This window comes from Primulina tabacum, chromosome 3, assembly GCF_025594145.1.
Source record: "Primulina tabacum isolate GXHZ01 chromosome 3, ASM2559414v2, whole genome shotgun sequence".
NCBI classification, from domain to species: domain Eukaryota; kingdom Viridiplantae; phylum Streptophyta; class Magnoliopsida; order Lamiales; family Gesneriaceae; genus Primulina; species Primulina tabacum.
The window spans coordinates 21602106-21616586 of NC_134552.1; the positions used below are offsets into that span (position 1 = coordinate 21602106).

Sequence of the window (14481 nt, forward strand, 5' to 3'; positions counted from 1 at the left end):
CATTGAAACTTATTATTCTGAAAGATCTTCTGGTCTTTCAGTGAATGACCATGTGTATTTTCTATAATTCTTCGCATCATTGTTGAACCAGGATGTCCTAATCGATCATGCCAATTGGTTAATATTGAAGAATTATCTACTACCATGTTTGATTCAATGGGACTTATATGTGTATAATGCAATCCAGTAGGGAGTATTGGTAGTTTTTCAATCACATATTTTTTTCCTGATTTATATGTGATAAGACACATATATTTCTCATTCCCTTCATTCATTGTTTGAGTATCATACCCATGGGAATATATATCATTAAAACTCAACAAATTTCTTTTCGATTGTGGTGAACATAAAGCATCATTGATCAAAAATTTTGTACCATTAGGTAACAAAAATGGTGATTTACCACATCCTTCAATCAAGTCTACAGGACCTGATATTGTATTCACCGTTGTTTTTGTTGGTTTTAGTTCCAAGAAATATCTTTTATCTCGGAGGATAGTGTGCGTTGTACCACTATCGGGTATGCAAACTTCAGCTTTGCTCATAGCATTTTCCATATTTGAACTTCAAAAAAAATATGTAATGAAATAAGATTACTGACAATACATATGTAAATATAACACATATCATAATTGTACAATAAATTATTGTACATTTATATTCTACCATTATATTGTTCATTCTCAGAGAAATCATTGAGAAAATCAGTAGCATCAATATTGTTCATTTCTATCCCACCAACATATTGATCATTTCCAGAGAAACCATTCATAAAATCAGCAGCATCAAAATGAGTTGAATCACTCAAACGGTCACTGCGTTCAGTGAAGTTGGTCTCTTTTTCTTTCCCCTTTATCGATTCTTTATAGAGCTTGCAAAGGTGCTCAGGGGCTCGACAAATACGAGACCAATGTCCTGGAGTGACGCATCTGAAATAAGAACTTTCAAATCTTTTCGAGTGATTTTCATTAACACTCATGTTCTCATGATGCCTTTTCTGTGGGTGGTTCGTGACGCCCTTTTGAGATGAGTTATAAAAATAACTATCTCTATTGTTTTCATAACCACGGCCTCGACCACGACCACGACCAATTCCACGTCCACGTCCACGTCCACGACCTCGACCTCGACCAAAATCTTGTCTTTGAATTTGATTTTGGTTTCCAGGTTTAAATTCATTTTTACTTACAGCATTTACTTCTGGAAATGCTGTTGATTCAGTGGGTCAGGACTGATGATTTCTCATTAGCAGCTCGTTGTTCTTTTCCGCCACAAGAAGACAGGCGATGAGTTCAGAATATCTCGCAAATCCACGCACTCTATATTGTTGCTGTAAAGTTATATTTGATGCGTGAAACGTGAAAAATGTTTTTTCAAGCATTTCCGATTCTGTAACCTCATGTCCACAAAATTTTAACTGCGAGATTATTCGATACATCGCTGAATTATAATCACTGACTTTCTTAAAATCTTGGAATCTTAACATATTTCATTCATCACGGGCGGTCGGAAGTATAACTTCCCTTATATGTTCAAATCTTTCTTTCAATCCTTTCCACAGAGCCATGGGATCTTTTTCGATGAGATATTCACATTTTAAACCTTCATCGAGATGTCGACGCAAAAATATTATAGCTTTTGATTTTTCTTGTGATGAAGATATACCATTTTTTTAATGGTCTCGCTTAGACCCAATGACTCAAGATGCATTTCTACATCGAGAATCCATGGCATATAATTTTTTCCCGTGATGTCGAGCGCAACAAATTCGAGTTTTGTCAAATTTGACATGGTGGTACTAAAAAAATTACGATGTATTTTATTAGTTAATGAATATTGCAATACAAAGTAATGGATAAACAACAAGTACAAGCATTTGTAAAAATAAAGAAAACACACGAGGAGGATATTCTCCGATAAATAAAAGACTCGTGAGTATGATAACCAAAATAATTAAAAATAACCTTGAGAAAGTCATCTTCTTTTTTCTTCGAAAAATTTGATGAAGAATAAATTTTAGAGAATAGGAGAAAGTTGGAGTGATTGAAAGAGTTTGTGAGATCATATTTATAGGGCAAAAACTAACCGTTTTGTTACCGTTTATGACCGTTGGTGTACAAAAAAATAAATGTATGTATTTTTATAATTTTATGATAATAATATGGTGTATATAATATTAGTCATGTTTAAATAATTATGTATATCATATCACATTATTATAATGATGTGTCATAAGTTATTTTGTTTAAAAATCTTATAGGCTTTTATACTTGTCGTATCCCTTACCGGGAGTGTGGGATGTCGTCTTAACATCCTCCCAGGATTTATAACAAGTTTTTGAAAAATTTATTTTTATTATTTCTAATAATAACATTATATTATATATTAAATATATACACAATAAATAAATAACAGTAAAATAAATATTATTACTTTTGTTACCTTTTTCTTCTGTTTGGAGCTTGGAAAAGTATGGAGGACTTTTAGAGCTTCGTGCTGATAACGTGTTGTGAAAAGTAAAAATTTATGATAAAAAGTAAAAATCTCAAACTCTCAAAATTTACCAAACTACACACTTTATAATATTTTTCTCTCTACTCAATTGTGAATTTCTTCACAAATGGTGAGGCTATTTATAGGATTTCTTTACAAATAATCCAAAAATAAAATACATCATTACCTACATCATCACACACTAATTTTCAATATTTACAACTCTTATATTCAACATTCAAATATTCAACATTCAAATATTCAATACACACATTTTAAATATTATTTTTCAACATTTAAATATATTATTTTCAACAAGCCTAAGACAGTTGTTTTTCCTTTCTCTTATTCTTCATATTTCTTATAATATTAAAAGAATACTTGTCATAATTTAATTGAATTTTATATGAGCTAATCTCTCTCCATTAATTTTTACCCAAATGTTCTCTTTCAAAAATATGCATTATATGTTGCATGTCATTATAACTAGGGGTGTCAAAATTAGACATGATCCATCAACCCGACACGATTCAACCCAAAAAAATCAAGTTTGAGTTTGGGGTTTTTGGGTTCGGGTCAGATCGGCTTGGACCCGATAGCTGACCCGAAAAAGATGATCAGGTTGAGTCCCGAAATTTTTTTTAAAAAAAATATAATTAATAAATATTGCATAGATTTTTATATATTGTATGTATGAAAAATATTTATTGTATATTTTTATCATAAATTTTCATAATTTAATATTTATTTTGTACATTTTTTATTTTTTAAACAATTGTTTATTTAATTTAGTAAATATATTTTATTTTTCTACGATTAGATTTTTAAATTTAAATCATATATATAAGAGATATTTTGTTATTATGTGTTTAAATTAAAATATTATTTTTAATTTTATTTAATTTTAGAAAAAATTAAAAAAAAATCGGGTTAGTCGGGTTTAGCGGGTTGATCGGGCTAGTCGGATTCGTGTTTGGGTTGGAAGCTTTTGGGTTCGGATCGGATCCGGGTTCAGCAATTTTTAAATAGTACTATGTACCGACCCACCCAAGTTGACATCCCTAAAATTATAATGTCTTACGCAACGAAACATTGGGTAAAAATCGGCGTGATATAAAAATATATATTTGAAACTATTAATTAAACATATTATCTTAAAATACATTTAAAATATTATTTCAAATTATAATTGACTCGCTCCTAAACAAATAAAAAGAACAGTAGCATTTTATTTAATAATAATTACTTGAAAGTTCGATACAATATCAGACAGCAGATAATGACATAACATAGTACTACAACAGTTCGACAGGGACTTGGATCTGCTGCTGCCGAAGATTCAACCTGGAGCAAGAACGTACAATATCTTCGGCCAAAGGCACCATGGGGATGTTGTCACAGTTGCAAATCTCCACCATGAATCCATCTGGATCGTGGAAAAAGAGCTGATCAACGTAGATCCCACCTTCCTCTACTCTCTGCCGCACCCACTCAATCCCCATCTCCCCCAGCTTCTTCTCCGCTGCCCCCATGCTCTCACACTGTCCCACAATACACAAAATCATTCCAAAATCCAAAAAAAAAAAAACCCCTTATAAACACTTTGGCGTCGACCTATCTTTAAAAACACGAAATCTTTTGAAAAACAAGAAATAATAAAAGCCCGACTGTTTAAATTACGGAGTATCCTGCTTCTTCGATATTTCATTGGCTGATAATCGTTCAGAGTGGCAAACAATTTGACCAAAGTAGGGATGATTAACGAACCGGTTGGGACACGAACCAGTCCGTTAAAGCCCGAAACCAGGTCTGGTAAGGATGAATCAGACCCGTCTCCGATCTATTTCTCAATGGATTGAACCGGTTCAATATTTTCTAAACCGGCTGAACTGGTTCTGGGCCAAATTGCAATTTTTTTTACTCCAAAAATCAACTTTAAACACAATATTATTTCTAAACATTTTCACCCAACAATTTTCTCCCAACTCCATATTTTTCTACAATCAATTCTCTCTTAGCTATCATATCAACATTTATTCAATAAATTTTGTTATAATTTTATCTACACTCAATATTTTTATTATTATTATTTACTTACTATTTCGCAATATACTCATAATTTCAATGGCGTCATCTTCTAATCGTTATGGTCATGGAGGTGAATATATTTCCTACTTTGGTGAACATTTTGTCTACATGAATAAGACATGAAGCTCTCCAACAAAGATGTAGGGATACCATTGTCCACTCGAGCAAGCAACACGATGGAAACGAGCACAAAGACAATCCGAGCAAAGGCAAAACAAAGTTTGAGATGATTTTGATATTGAAAAAGAAGGTATGAACAACTCTTTTATGACATGTAAAATTTGCAAAACCAAATATTCTCATAAAACGGGTCTTGGTTTCAATTTGTACCGGCACTTTGAAAAAACATTTAGTCAAGATAAATAAACTTGACATTGATACTCTACAATCATTCGATAGGGAACCCACCTAACAACAAATTAAGCATTCAAGTGATAAAGCTTTCACAATTACAAAAGAAATTTATTGAAAAGTCATTGTTAAATTTGTTACGAAATGTTGTCAACCTTTTATAATAGCAGAACAAGAAGGTTTTGTTGAATTTACTAGTATTATTTAACCTTGTTTTCACAATATTTCTAAGCACTTACTTAAGAAATATTGTTTTGATATGTATAAGTAATATAAAGAAATATTAAAATAGCATCTTCCAAATATTTCTTGTAAAATTAGTTTATTTGATATTTAGACTAATTTGAAATATGAATATTATCTTGTCGTAACATGTTGTTGGATTGATGAAACTTGGAGTATGCAACAAAATTTTTTAGTGTTAGATCATTTAGAATTGTCACACAATACATACACTATAACTAGATATGTTTTAAATGTTGTTAAGATTTATGGCATATAAAATAAAATAATGTTGATCACATTAGATAATGCGAGTGCTAATACTCTAGCGATTAAATACATTAAAATTCATTAAAATTTATTTTAGATGGTAATTTGCTTCATGTTAGATGTGCATATCATATTATCAACTTATATTTTAAATGTGAATGTGGTGAACATATGTCTACTGTAATTGAAAAAATTCAAAGTATTTAGGAAATATTACATAAAAGAAGGCAAGGACATGATAGGAAAACACTAATCGAATCAAACATAATTAAAATTTAAAAATTTCCACTTGCTATTGAAACTAGATGAAATTTTTTATATATCTTGCTTCATAATTTGTTAATTTTTCAACATTTAATTACGTCATATTTATAATAATATTACGGTAAAATCTTTAATGTTGACTGATAATGATTAGAATATTTTGAATAACTATGTTTATTTGTTAGAAATTTTTAAAGAAGCAACCGAAAAATTTTCTGACATTAACTACTCTACTTCAACCATGTTTCTAACTTTTCTTTTCAATATATTTTATAAATTTATTGACTATCGTGATGATGTTGTTATGAATGATTTTGTTTCAAATATGGAAAATAAAATTTTAAAATATTGGGAGAATATCCCAATTGAGCACGTTTTAGCAAATTACTTGATTCTAGTCAAAGTCAAGGTGTGTTAGACATTTTTTAAATATTGTGCAAACTTTCTTCGAAAGAATGTTGACCATCAAAAGAAATCAATCATTCATTCTCTCTGAGAATTGTTTGATTTGTATACTAGTAAACAATGTGAACCGAGTGTACAACTGGAGGAGAGATCGACAGAGAAAAGCAAAAGTGGGCCACTCAACTTCTTTGAAAGTTTGAAACGACAAAAGCTCAAAGGAAAATCGGTGACAACAATAAATTACAATGAGATCCAAATTTATCTAAACCAATATGTTGAGACTACTGAGAATTTTGATATTTTTGATTGGTGGAAAGAAAATTCTCAACTTTATCCAGTATTAGCGGCAATTACAAGAGATGTCCTAGCCGTTCAAAGTTCAAGTGTTGCTTCCGAATCAGTATTTTCAGTATATGGAAGAATCATTGTTGAACAAATAACTAATTTAAAGTCACAAACACTTAGCATGCTAAGATACCTACAAGATTGGTTTGCAGCCAAAAAAAGAATAGGATCGCTGGGGCGATCGATGAATTTCAAAGCTCAAGCGCCGACGAAGACCCGAAGTATACAACATATATTTTAATAAATCGTGATAACTTTTAGATGTTCAGTTGTAAAAATCAATGTTTAAGTTACTTTTAATCAGTTTTGTTTTCACTCAAAATATTAAAAAAAATATTCATTAATAAATATAAATGTATATTAAAAAATAATAAAATTCAAAACCCAGAGCCCAAAACTGGTTTGACCCTAACCGGTAGGGGTGGGCATAAAACCCGAAAAACCGAAAAAACCGACCGAACCGAATAATTCGGTTTAAATGGTTCGGTTTTTCGGTCGGTTATGGTTTTAAAATTTATGACGTTCGGTTTTTCGGTTCGGGTTTCGGTTTTAATCCCCAAAAAACCGAAAAACCGAACCGGCCATATCATTGTTAAATATAAGATTTTTATGTATAATGGGTCATATTATTGGTAACTATAAGACTTTTTATGTATAATGGACCTATTATGATTTAGGAACTTAGTATCATTAACCCTCAATTTTTCAATCCGATCGTTTTCTCTTTTTTCTTACTACTCATCAGTCGACATTTTCTCTTTTTTCTGTATATATTTCTTTAATATTTTCGTAAGATTATTTGTATTCCATTCGAGCTGGTTGACACCTTATTATCATTCTTATTACTGAATATTCCGTTGGATTCATGCATTTTTCGTGTTTACATGGTTAATTAGTTATATATTGTTATTATATTCGTATGACATGTTTGTACACAACACACACACACACACACACAGATATATATATATAAGATTAAGTCTCACAAATTAAATATTTGAAAAATACTATGATTTAGATTTTAAAGGAATAAAGTGACATATAATTTTATTTCTCAACGAATTTTAGCCAACCGTATATAACCGACCGTATAAACCGAACCTTATTACAAAAAAATCGAACCGAACCGTAATAAAATGGTTTGGTTTTGGACTAGAGATATTCAAAACCGAAAACCGAAAAACCGAACCGTTGTAGAGTAAAACCGGACCAAACCAACCGTTGCCCACCCCTACTAACCGGGACCGGTCTACAAATTATAGAATCGATCAGCGGTTAGGATTGGTTCCAAGGTTTTTACCTCGGAACCGGAACCGGGAGCCGTTAAGTATGCCTAGACCAAAATTTTTTATCATAACAATTTTTCCCAAAATTGCTTATACTTTAAATTTGGTAAGTATTAAAGATTGAGATTTGAAACTAACTCAATCACAAAAGATAGTTCAAGTGAGAAGATTGTACAAGTTCATATATACAACTCACATGGATTTAATCAAGCTGATTGAGACATTTAACACATTCAATCATGCTCATGAACGAACAAGTAGAGCATGAAGTTTACAAGACATTATCGAATGACTAATATGAAATATACACGTAACGGCGAGCTTTCTTTTGATATCATGTTATGATTGAGATTTGGATTTAACTCACCTCAAAAGCTAGCTCAAAATGGAAGATTATCTATGTTCATATATACAACCCTCAATAATTTGATTGAGCTGGTGTGAGATATTTAATAATAACAAATTAAGTAGGATGTAATATGAATTTCTAATATTTCACAAAGAAAATAATCAATAATATATACTTGCACATGGTGAAGCCAGATTATTTTAAAATTTATGTAACCTCATTCGAAAATACATGAAATAGTTTCCAATCAAAATTATTGGGATTCTAATTTGAACTAACTCTTGGATGTAATGATTGTGAATTTAATTAATGACATAATTGTTCCGACTTAACTATTCATTTGTGACCACCAACAGAGATTAAGTTTGGTTATGATTGAGACTAATATCAACCATTAGTTTCCTAATCATTCAATTATTAGGTGTGAGCGTGGAAAGCATTGTTTTAAAATAATCAATATAAAAATACCTAATCAAATCAAACTAGCTGAACACTCGGACAAGTGTACATCATTTAGCCATTTTTGTAAAATTATTTTTTACTCCAAAAACTAAAACCACCAATTTTTTTTAAAAAAATATGATTTAATTTGCTCTTTTAGGTTTATATTCATTTTGAACCAAAACCCAAATATATTTAGAAACTCACAGAAATTTATGTGAGACGATCTCACAGATCAATTTTATGAGACGGATAGTCTATTTGGGTCACTCATAAAAAATGTATTATTTTATATATTTTTTATGTCAAAAATATTATTTTTTATTTTAAAAATAGGTAGGATTGACTCGAATAAGATTCGTAAAACCGTCTCACAAGAGATCTACTCTTAGAAAGTATAACCCCTAACTTAAATCATTTCAATGTACACACGCATTACACATAGATGTTGCATACTTCTTCTACCCCCATTAAATATCTTATATTTTAAATTGACGCGTCGGATTGGAGACTCAACTATAACAAATTCGTAGTGCGGGTTTACCAAAACCATTAAAAGATACATAAAAACTACCTGGAAGGAAATGTGATTATCCTTGGGATTAATCACAGTTTTCTTGGGCATGTTGCCGGGATCTTCAGATTGCAGCAAATGTATCCCAATCCCATGTCCGAACAACCTGTAAATACATTTAAAAAAAACAATCTAAATTAAACCCCCCCCCCCCCCCCCCCCAAAAAAAAAATAATAAAAAAAAAAGTTGAAAGATTTCTTAATTCACCAGGCCCCATCAAAATCGAAAGAACCGGGCCTCCTGACGGGCACGAAGCCAAGAACATTGTGGTAGAAATCAGTGGATTCTTCCACTGATCTGCAAACAAGCGAGATGTGATTCAGAGATGACAGTTGCAGCGGATTCCCTTTATTGCCCTTCATCTTTTTACGAAGATTATGCGATCAGCCTGGGGGTTTTTGTTATATATATATATATATATAGGCGGGAGGAGAGTGTGGGCGGGGGTTCGGATGGATGACACGTGGACGGTTCGATATTAAGATGATGACATATAGCTGAATCCTTGATACGTAGGTTCCACGTTGCTGACTCGGATCGTATATTACGGCCAACTGCTGCTGGCTGTCGACGGGCCCGCATCATGTCAACTAATCTGTCGTGTAGCTAGTATTTGGACCGAATCGAATGGTTAAAATTGGCTAAATCAAAATTTTTTTTTATTGGATCGTATCAATCGAATTTTTCGTGAAAAAACGACTCACCTTTGTGTAAAAATTGGATATTTTTGTCCGTGATCGGATTCACGGGTTTTTTAAGTTATATTATATGTTCAACGAGTACTTGAGTTTTATTAACTTTGGTATAAAAAATAAATTTTATTTTAATAATATTTTACTATTTGATCTAATTATCACATTTATTTTATTTGATTATTCATGCAAACTGTACATATAAAATTTTTGAATGTACTATAATATTATGATGTCTATCTTGCTACGTAGATAATGAAATTCATTAAGAAGTATAACGTATATTCGAAATTTGTTCCTACTCGATTCAGCCATCTAAAACAAGGATAAAGATCGTTCGAGTTTGAAACTAGCATATATGTCGTAAAAGCAACATTTATTTGGTAAGGATATGGAGATGTCTATTTATACAAATGAACTTTTATTAGATGAGGAACTGAAAAACCATCTCACGGACTTTCAAAATGGTTATCACTTATCGAGTGAAAAAATCTGTCGTTATAATTGTACACCATTAATCCTTTGATTGACGGACAACGTGAAGGCTCTACGTACTAGCATGCACTTTGATTCTTTTACCGAATCTACTGAGGGTCATCAGGTGGCGTGGTTGAGTGTAATTTCGAAATACATAGGAAACGATGTGTTATAGTCAGAAATTCACCCCTCACCCACGGGTGAAGAAATCATATGTGATCAAATGAGTTAATATTGCAATGAATCTCTGGCTATAGTAAGACATGTGCATTTTGGAAAGGGGTTTCCTCAGTTGCACATATGATGTCACTATAATTACTTAAAGATTATCACATTGTTATAGAATTCATTTGGAATTATTGATATACCAATGTTACATATTCGATTAAATATATGTGTTGACGGGACATTATTGTATGTTAACCATAACCTACTGATTCTGACAGACACTATCAATGATACCTAGAAGATCATGATGATACTACTAGATGCTCTTACCATGATCTGATGGATGCAATTAGACTTAAGTTCTAACGTTATTGATCAAAGGGTTGATCAAAAGAATGAAGCTAATTAAGGTAAATGCAAAGAAGGACAAATGTTATCTTGAATCACATAAATTTGTGAACCCACAACTAGTTGTATCTCTGAACCATTAAGGGTCACACAAGCATTGAATTTTATGTTCCTTTTTAGATAGTCAAATTCAAAGAGTTGAATTTAGCGACTGTAGTTTGATGGAAATAAAAAAAATATAGCTTATGAAAGAGTTTATAAGTGGATTTCATATTTGAAAGTTTTGTAAATTAGATTGACTGCTAATTTGTGAAGATATTACAATTGTCTAATTTAGTAAATGAGTTCCAAAATAGGCAACTGTCAAAATGAGTCAGTAAAAAATTTGATATTCGAAATTTTCACTTTTTCATTATGATAACGAGATTTGTACCTCATTACATCGACGTTGTCTCTTCGTCGATTAATAATATAATGGAGACATAATTATTTAATTAAAAATGCTAATTATATATTAATTTAGTAGTTTTGAAAATACTATATGAGATATTTGACAAAAAAGAGACACCTGATCTAGAAGAATTCTAATAGAATCATGATTGAACCATGAATTATTTGATTAATAGGATTGTAGAACACTAATATAACTCTAACTAGAAAGAGTCTTAGTTAGACAAGAAAACATAATGAAGATTTTTGAAAAGGTGACAACCAAGAATTATTTGATTAAAAAGAATGTATAATCCTAATATAACTTTAACTGGTAAGAGTCCTAGTTTGACAATAAAATATAATTTATATTTTTGACAATGTGAAAACTCTCAAGTAAGAGCTATAGTAAGATTCTAACTTATTCCATGAAAATTATAAATTTGACAATATGTGTTGAATTTACAAGCTAGTCTCTCTCTTCACAATACTCAAAATTTACAACCACCCTTGGAGTTCATCCCCACGACCAAGACCACCACTCCACAAACATGCATCACCGCTACCCCACCGCAATGTCGTTGTGTTGCTGCCTGAATCTCTCAAATTTTCGGCAATTGTTTCGCAATGTAAATTTTGTCCTAGATGTCTAGTGCAATATAGCCAATGAACAAAGCTTTCAGTCGTGAATCTAATTCTTAGAGATTGAAAAATGAGAATTCCAATACATCGTTTGTAAAAATTTATAAGAAGTGTTATCTCCACTTAAAATCAGGAATAGATTGATGCTCAGGGTTTAGAAGTTAATAAATTCTAAACATCTTATGTATAGAATTCAATGTCCAAGTCATGTTTTGAATGTCAAAGATAAAAAATTTTAAACTTCCGCTGTGCCTTAGATGCAAGAAAACAGTACTCCGACAGTGATTAGAGCCTAGATTCTCGTTCGTATGATTTACACTGTACCTAAGACACAGTGGAAGTTTAAAATTTTTATCTTTGACATTCAAAACATGACTTGGGCATTCAAATGCAATTTTCTAATTTTTATAAAAGTTTTGGTGTAAGGTTCAAAATGCGATAAAGTAATCCAACTGCATGCAAATTTAGAAAAAATAGAAAATGCTTAATTAAATTATTTTAATTGCATTAATTGAATGTGGTAGGCATGTTTATATGTTTAAAATATGATTTTATATCAGAATACTTAAAACTGTGTTTTAAAGGTAATTTGAGACGCGATCGAGGAACGGAGATCGGTGACCATAAAAAAAGAAAATATTTTTATTAAATTATTATTTTTAATTATTTAATATATGATATATTTTAAATGGTAATTTCAAAAATAATGCTTTTTGAGGTATTTTTACACGTTTAGTCGTAATTTAAACCGGTAATTGATTTTTAACGAAAATATGGACTTTTTGGATACTTAAGCTAGTATTTTCGAAAACTTCCCCAAACGAAATATTTTATCTACTATTTAATGGGCATATTATACCCATGTTATTGAGCCTAAAACTCGTATCATATTATTTATATCAAAACTAGCCCAAAAACCCTAACATATACACTCAAAACACACGCACACAAGCCTCAAAAGCACTAGGGCTCTCCCTCCCACACACGGCCACACACACAACACTTTTTCAAAAGAAATCATGTGGACTTTGAAGGAAATTCGGCAAGCTTCCTCCCCCGTCTCGTCACCAACGTTCCTCGCATCTCAAATTATTTTCGAGCATAAAATACGCAAAGACATGCCTTAATCTTCCTTCACTCATCTTTCACATCATATTTAATGTTTTAATACATGTGTGCATGAAAATATGATTCACTTTCTTTTATTTTCGTTTTTATGGTTATACTTGATCAAAACTAGAGTTTTCATCTTTTAAAACTCATGCTTATGATGCACAAAGGGGCTGCCATGGTAGGGTCACTAGAAGGGGAGTTTTTCAACATGTTTAATGGTCATGAGATGCATGTTTAGGGCTGGACAAGATACGGCACCTTGATGAACGAAAATTTGATTTGCATGGGCTAGGGTTTCGGCTTTGGGTTCCTAGAGGGCATGGCTCTTAGCAGCTAGTCGAAGCTTAGGACTAATGGAATATCGAAGTCAGGATGGTGGAGGGAAAAAGATGATGGTTACACACTTGATTAATGTAAATGGTTAATTTTTAACCTTGAAAGCTTAAAATATATCATTTAATTGCATCGAGGAGCTAGAAATAAATTTTTTTTACACTAGAGAACTAGTAAAATTTTTGGTTTTTACTTCGTCACCTGGTTACTTCGGCGATTATTAATTATGATGTAGTATATATTAATCAATTTCGATAATAACACCGATAAAGTAAAACATTATTTTTTACTTCAAAATTTAAAAAACACGGGCTTCACTTCTAATTTTTTGTAACATTTTACTTCGACAGAATAGTTTTGTTGAAGTAAAAAGTTAAAAAAAAATTAAAATTTATATTTAGTGAAGTACAAAAATGAACCATACTTAAAATTTAATTTCTCTTAATCACTTTGTAAAAGATGAACTTGTCTTTGAACAGATTTTTTTAAGACTATGACAACAGTTTACGATCGTTGTCTTTTTTTATTGTTTTATACAGTAAAAGACAATTTGAATATTTTTTTAAAAAACATTTATAGTACTATAAAGGAAAAATAAGCCCAACCCATTTCCCCAAAAACTCATCCCGTAACCATCTCAAATTTCTCTCCTGCCTTCCATCGAGCATCTCCTTCTTTCCAGCTTCTTCCGTCGCGCGTCGAAACCCAGCTGCCGAAGTTAAGAGCGCAGTAGCCAGATACCTTGTTTCCCTGACCTTGCACTATCTTCTATGCCACGGATCGGAAGAACAGGGTGAAGGAGAGCCCTATTTCAGCTGCATTCCGTTCGCGGACTCGAGATCGAACTTTGGTGAGATATTGGCCTTGTTTCCTTCTTGTTTTGGCAGCCTGATGTTGGGTATTAAATCCATTTCGGTTCTCCTGTTTTCCAGCTTAAATTCAGCGAGATGCTTGCGAGATTTCTTGGTCCAATTTAGGTGAGTTTTAGCTTCGTTTCTTTGTTTGATTTGTGGTGTTTTGAGTGGGTAATCAAAGCCCCAAATTCCCTGTTGTTCCAGCTAGTGTACCTGAGAATTCGAGCTCTTTTTCTTCATTGTGCAGCCTCGTTTGGGTTCTCCCAGCGAGTTCTAATGCGTGCGACCACCATCCTCCACTGTTGTCCGCTACTAGATCGGTTCTAGTTTTGACTT

At 31.9% G+C, this 14481-nt stretch overlaps 1 protein-coding gene across 1 annotated transcript; it reads right to left on the reverse strand.

Moving 5' to 3' along the window:
- Positions 1-3702: 3702 nt before the first annotated feature.
- LOC142541008 (glyoxylase I 4-like) lies at positions 3703-9488 on the reverse strand. The gene is made up of 3 exons (XM_075647534.1): positions 9297-9488; positions 9089-9194; positions 3703-4034 (listed from the first exon to the last, which is right to left on the reverse strand). Exons 1-3 carry the CDS (start codon positions 9449-9451, stop codon positions 3789-3791), a joined length of 507 nt encoding a protein of 168 aa, XP_075503649.1. The 5' UTR covers positions 9452-9488; the 3' UTR covers positions 3703-3788.
- Positions 9489-14481: the final 4993 nt, after the last annotated feature.

Coding starts and splice junctions, on each gene's coding strand:
- LOC142541008 (XM_075647534.1), bottom strand. CDS start 9,451: ATGAAGGGCAATAAAGGGAATCCGCTGCAACTGTCATCTCTGAATCAC. Junction 9,195..9,296: donor TTCGATTTTGATGGGGCCTG/GTGAATTAAGAA, acceptor ATGTATTTACAG/GTTGTTCGGACATGGGATTG. Junction 4,035..9,088: donor ATAATCACATTTCCTTCCAG/GTAGTTTTTATG, acceptor ATTGTGGGACAG/TGTGAGAGCATGGGGGCAGC.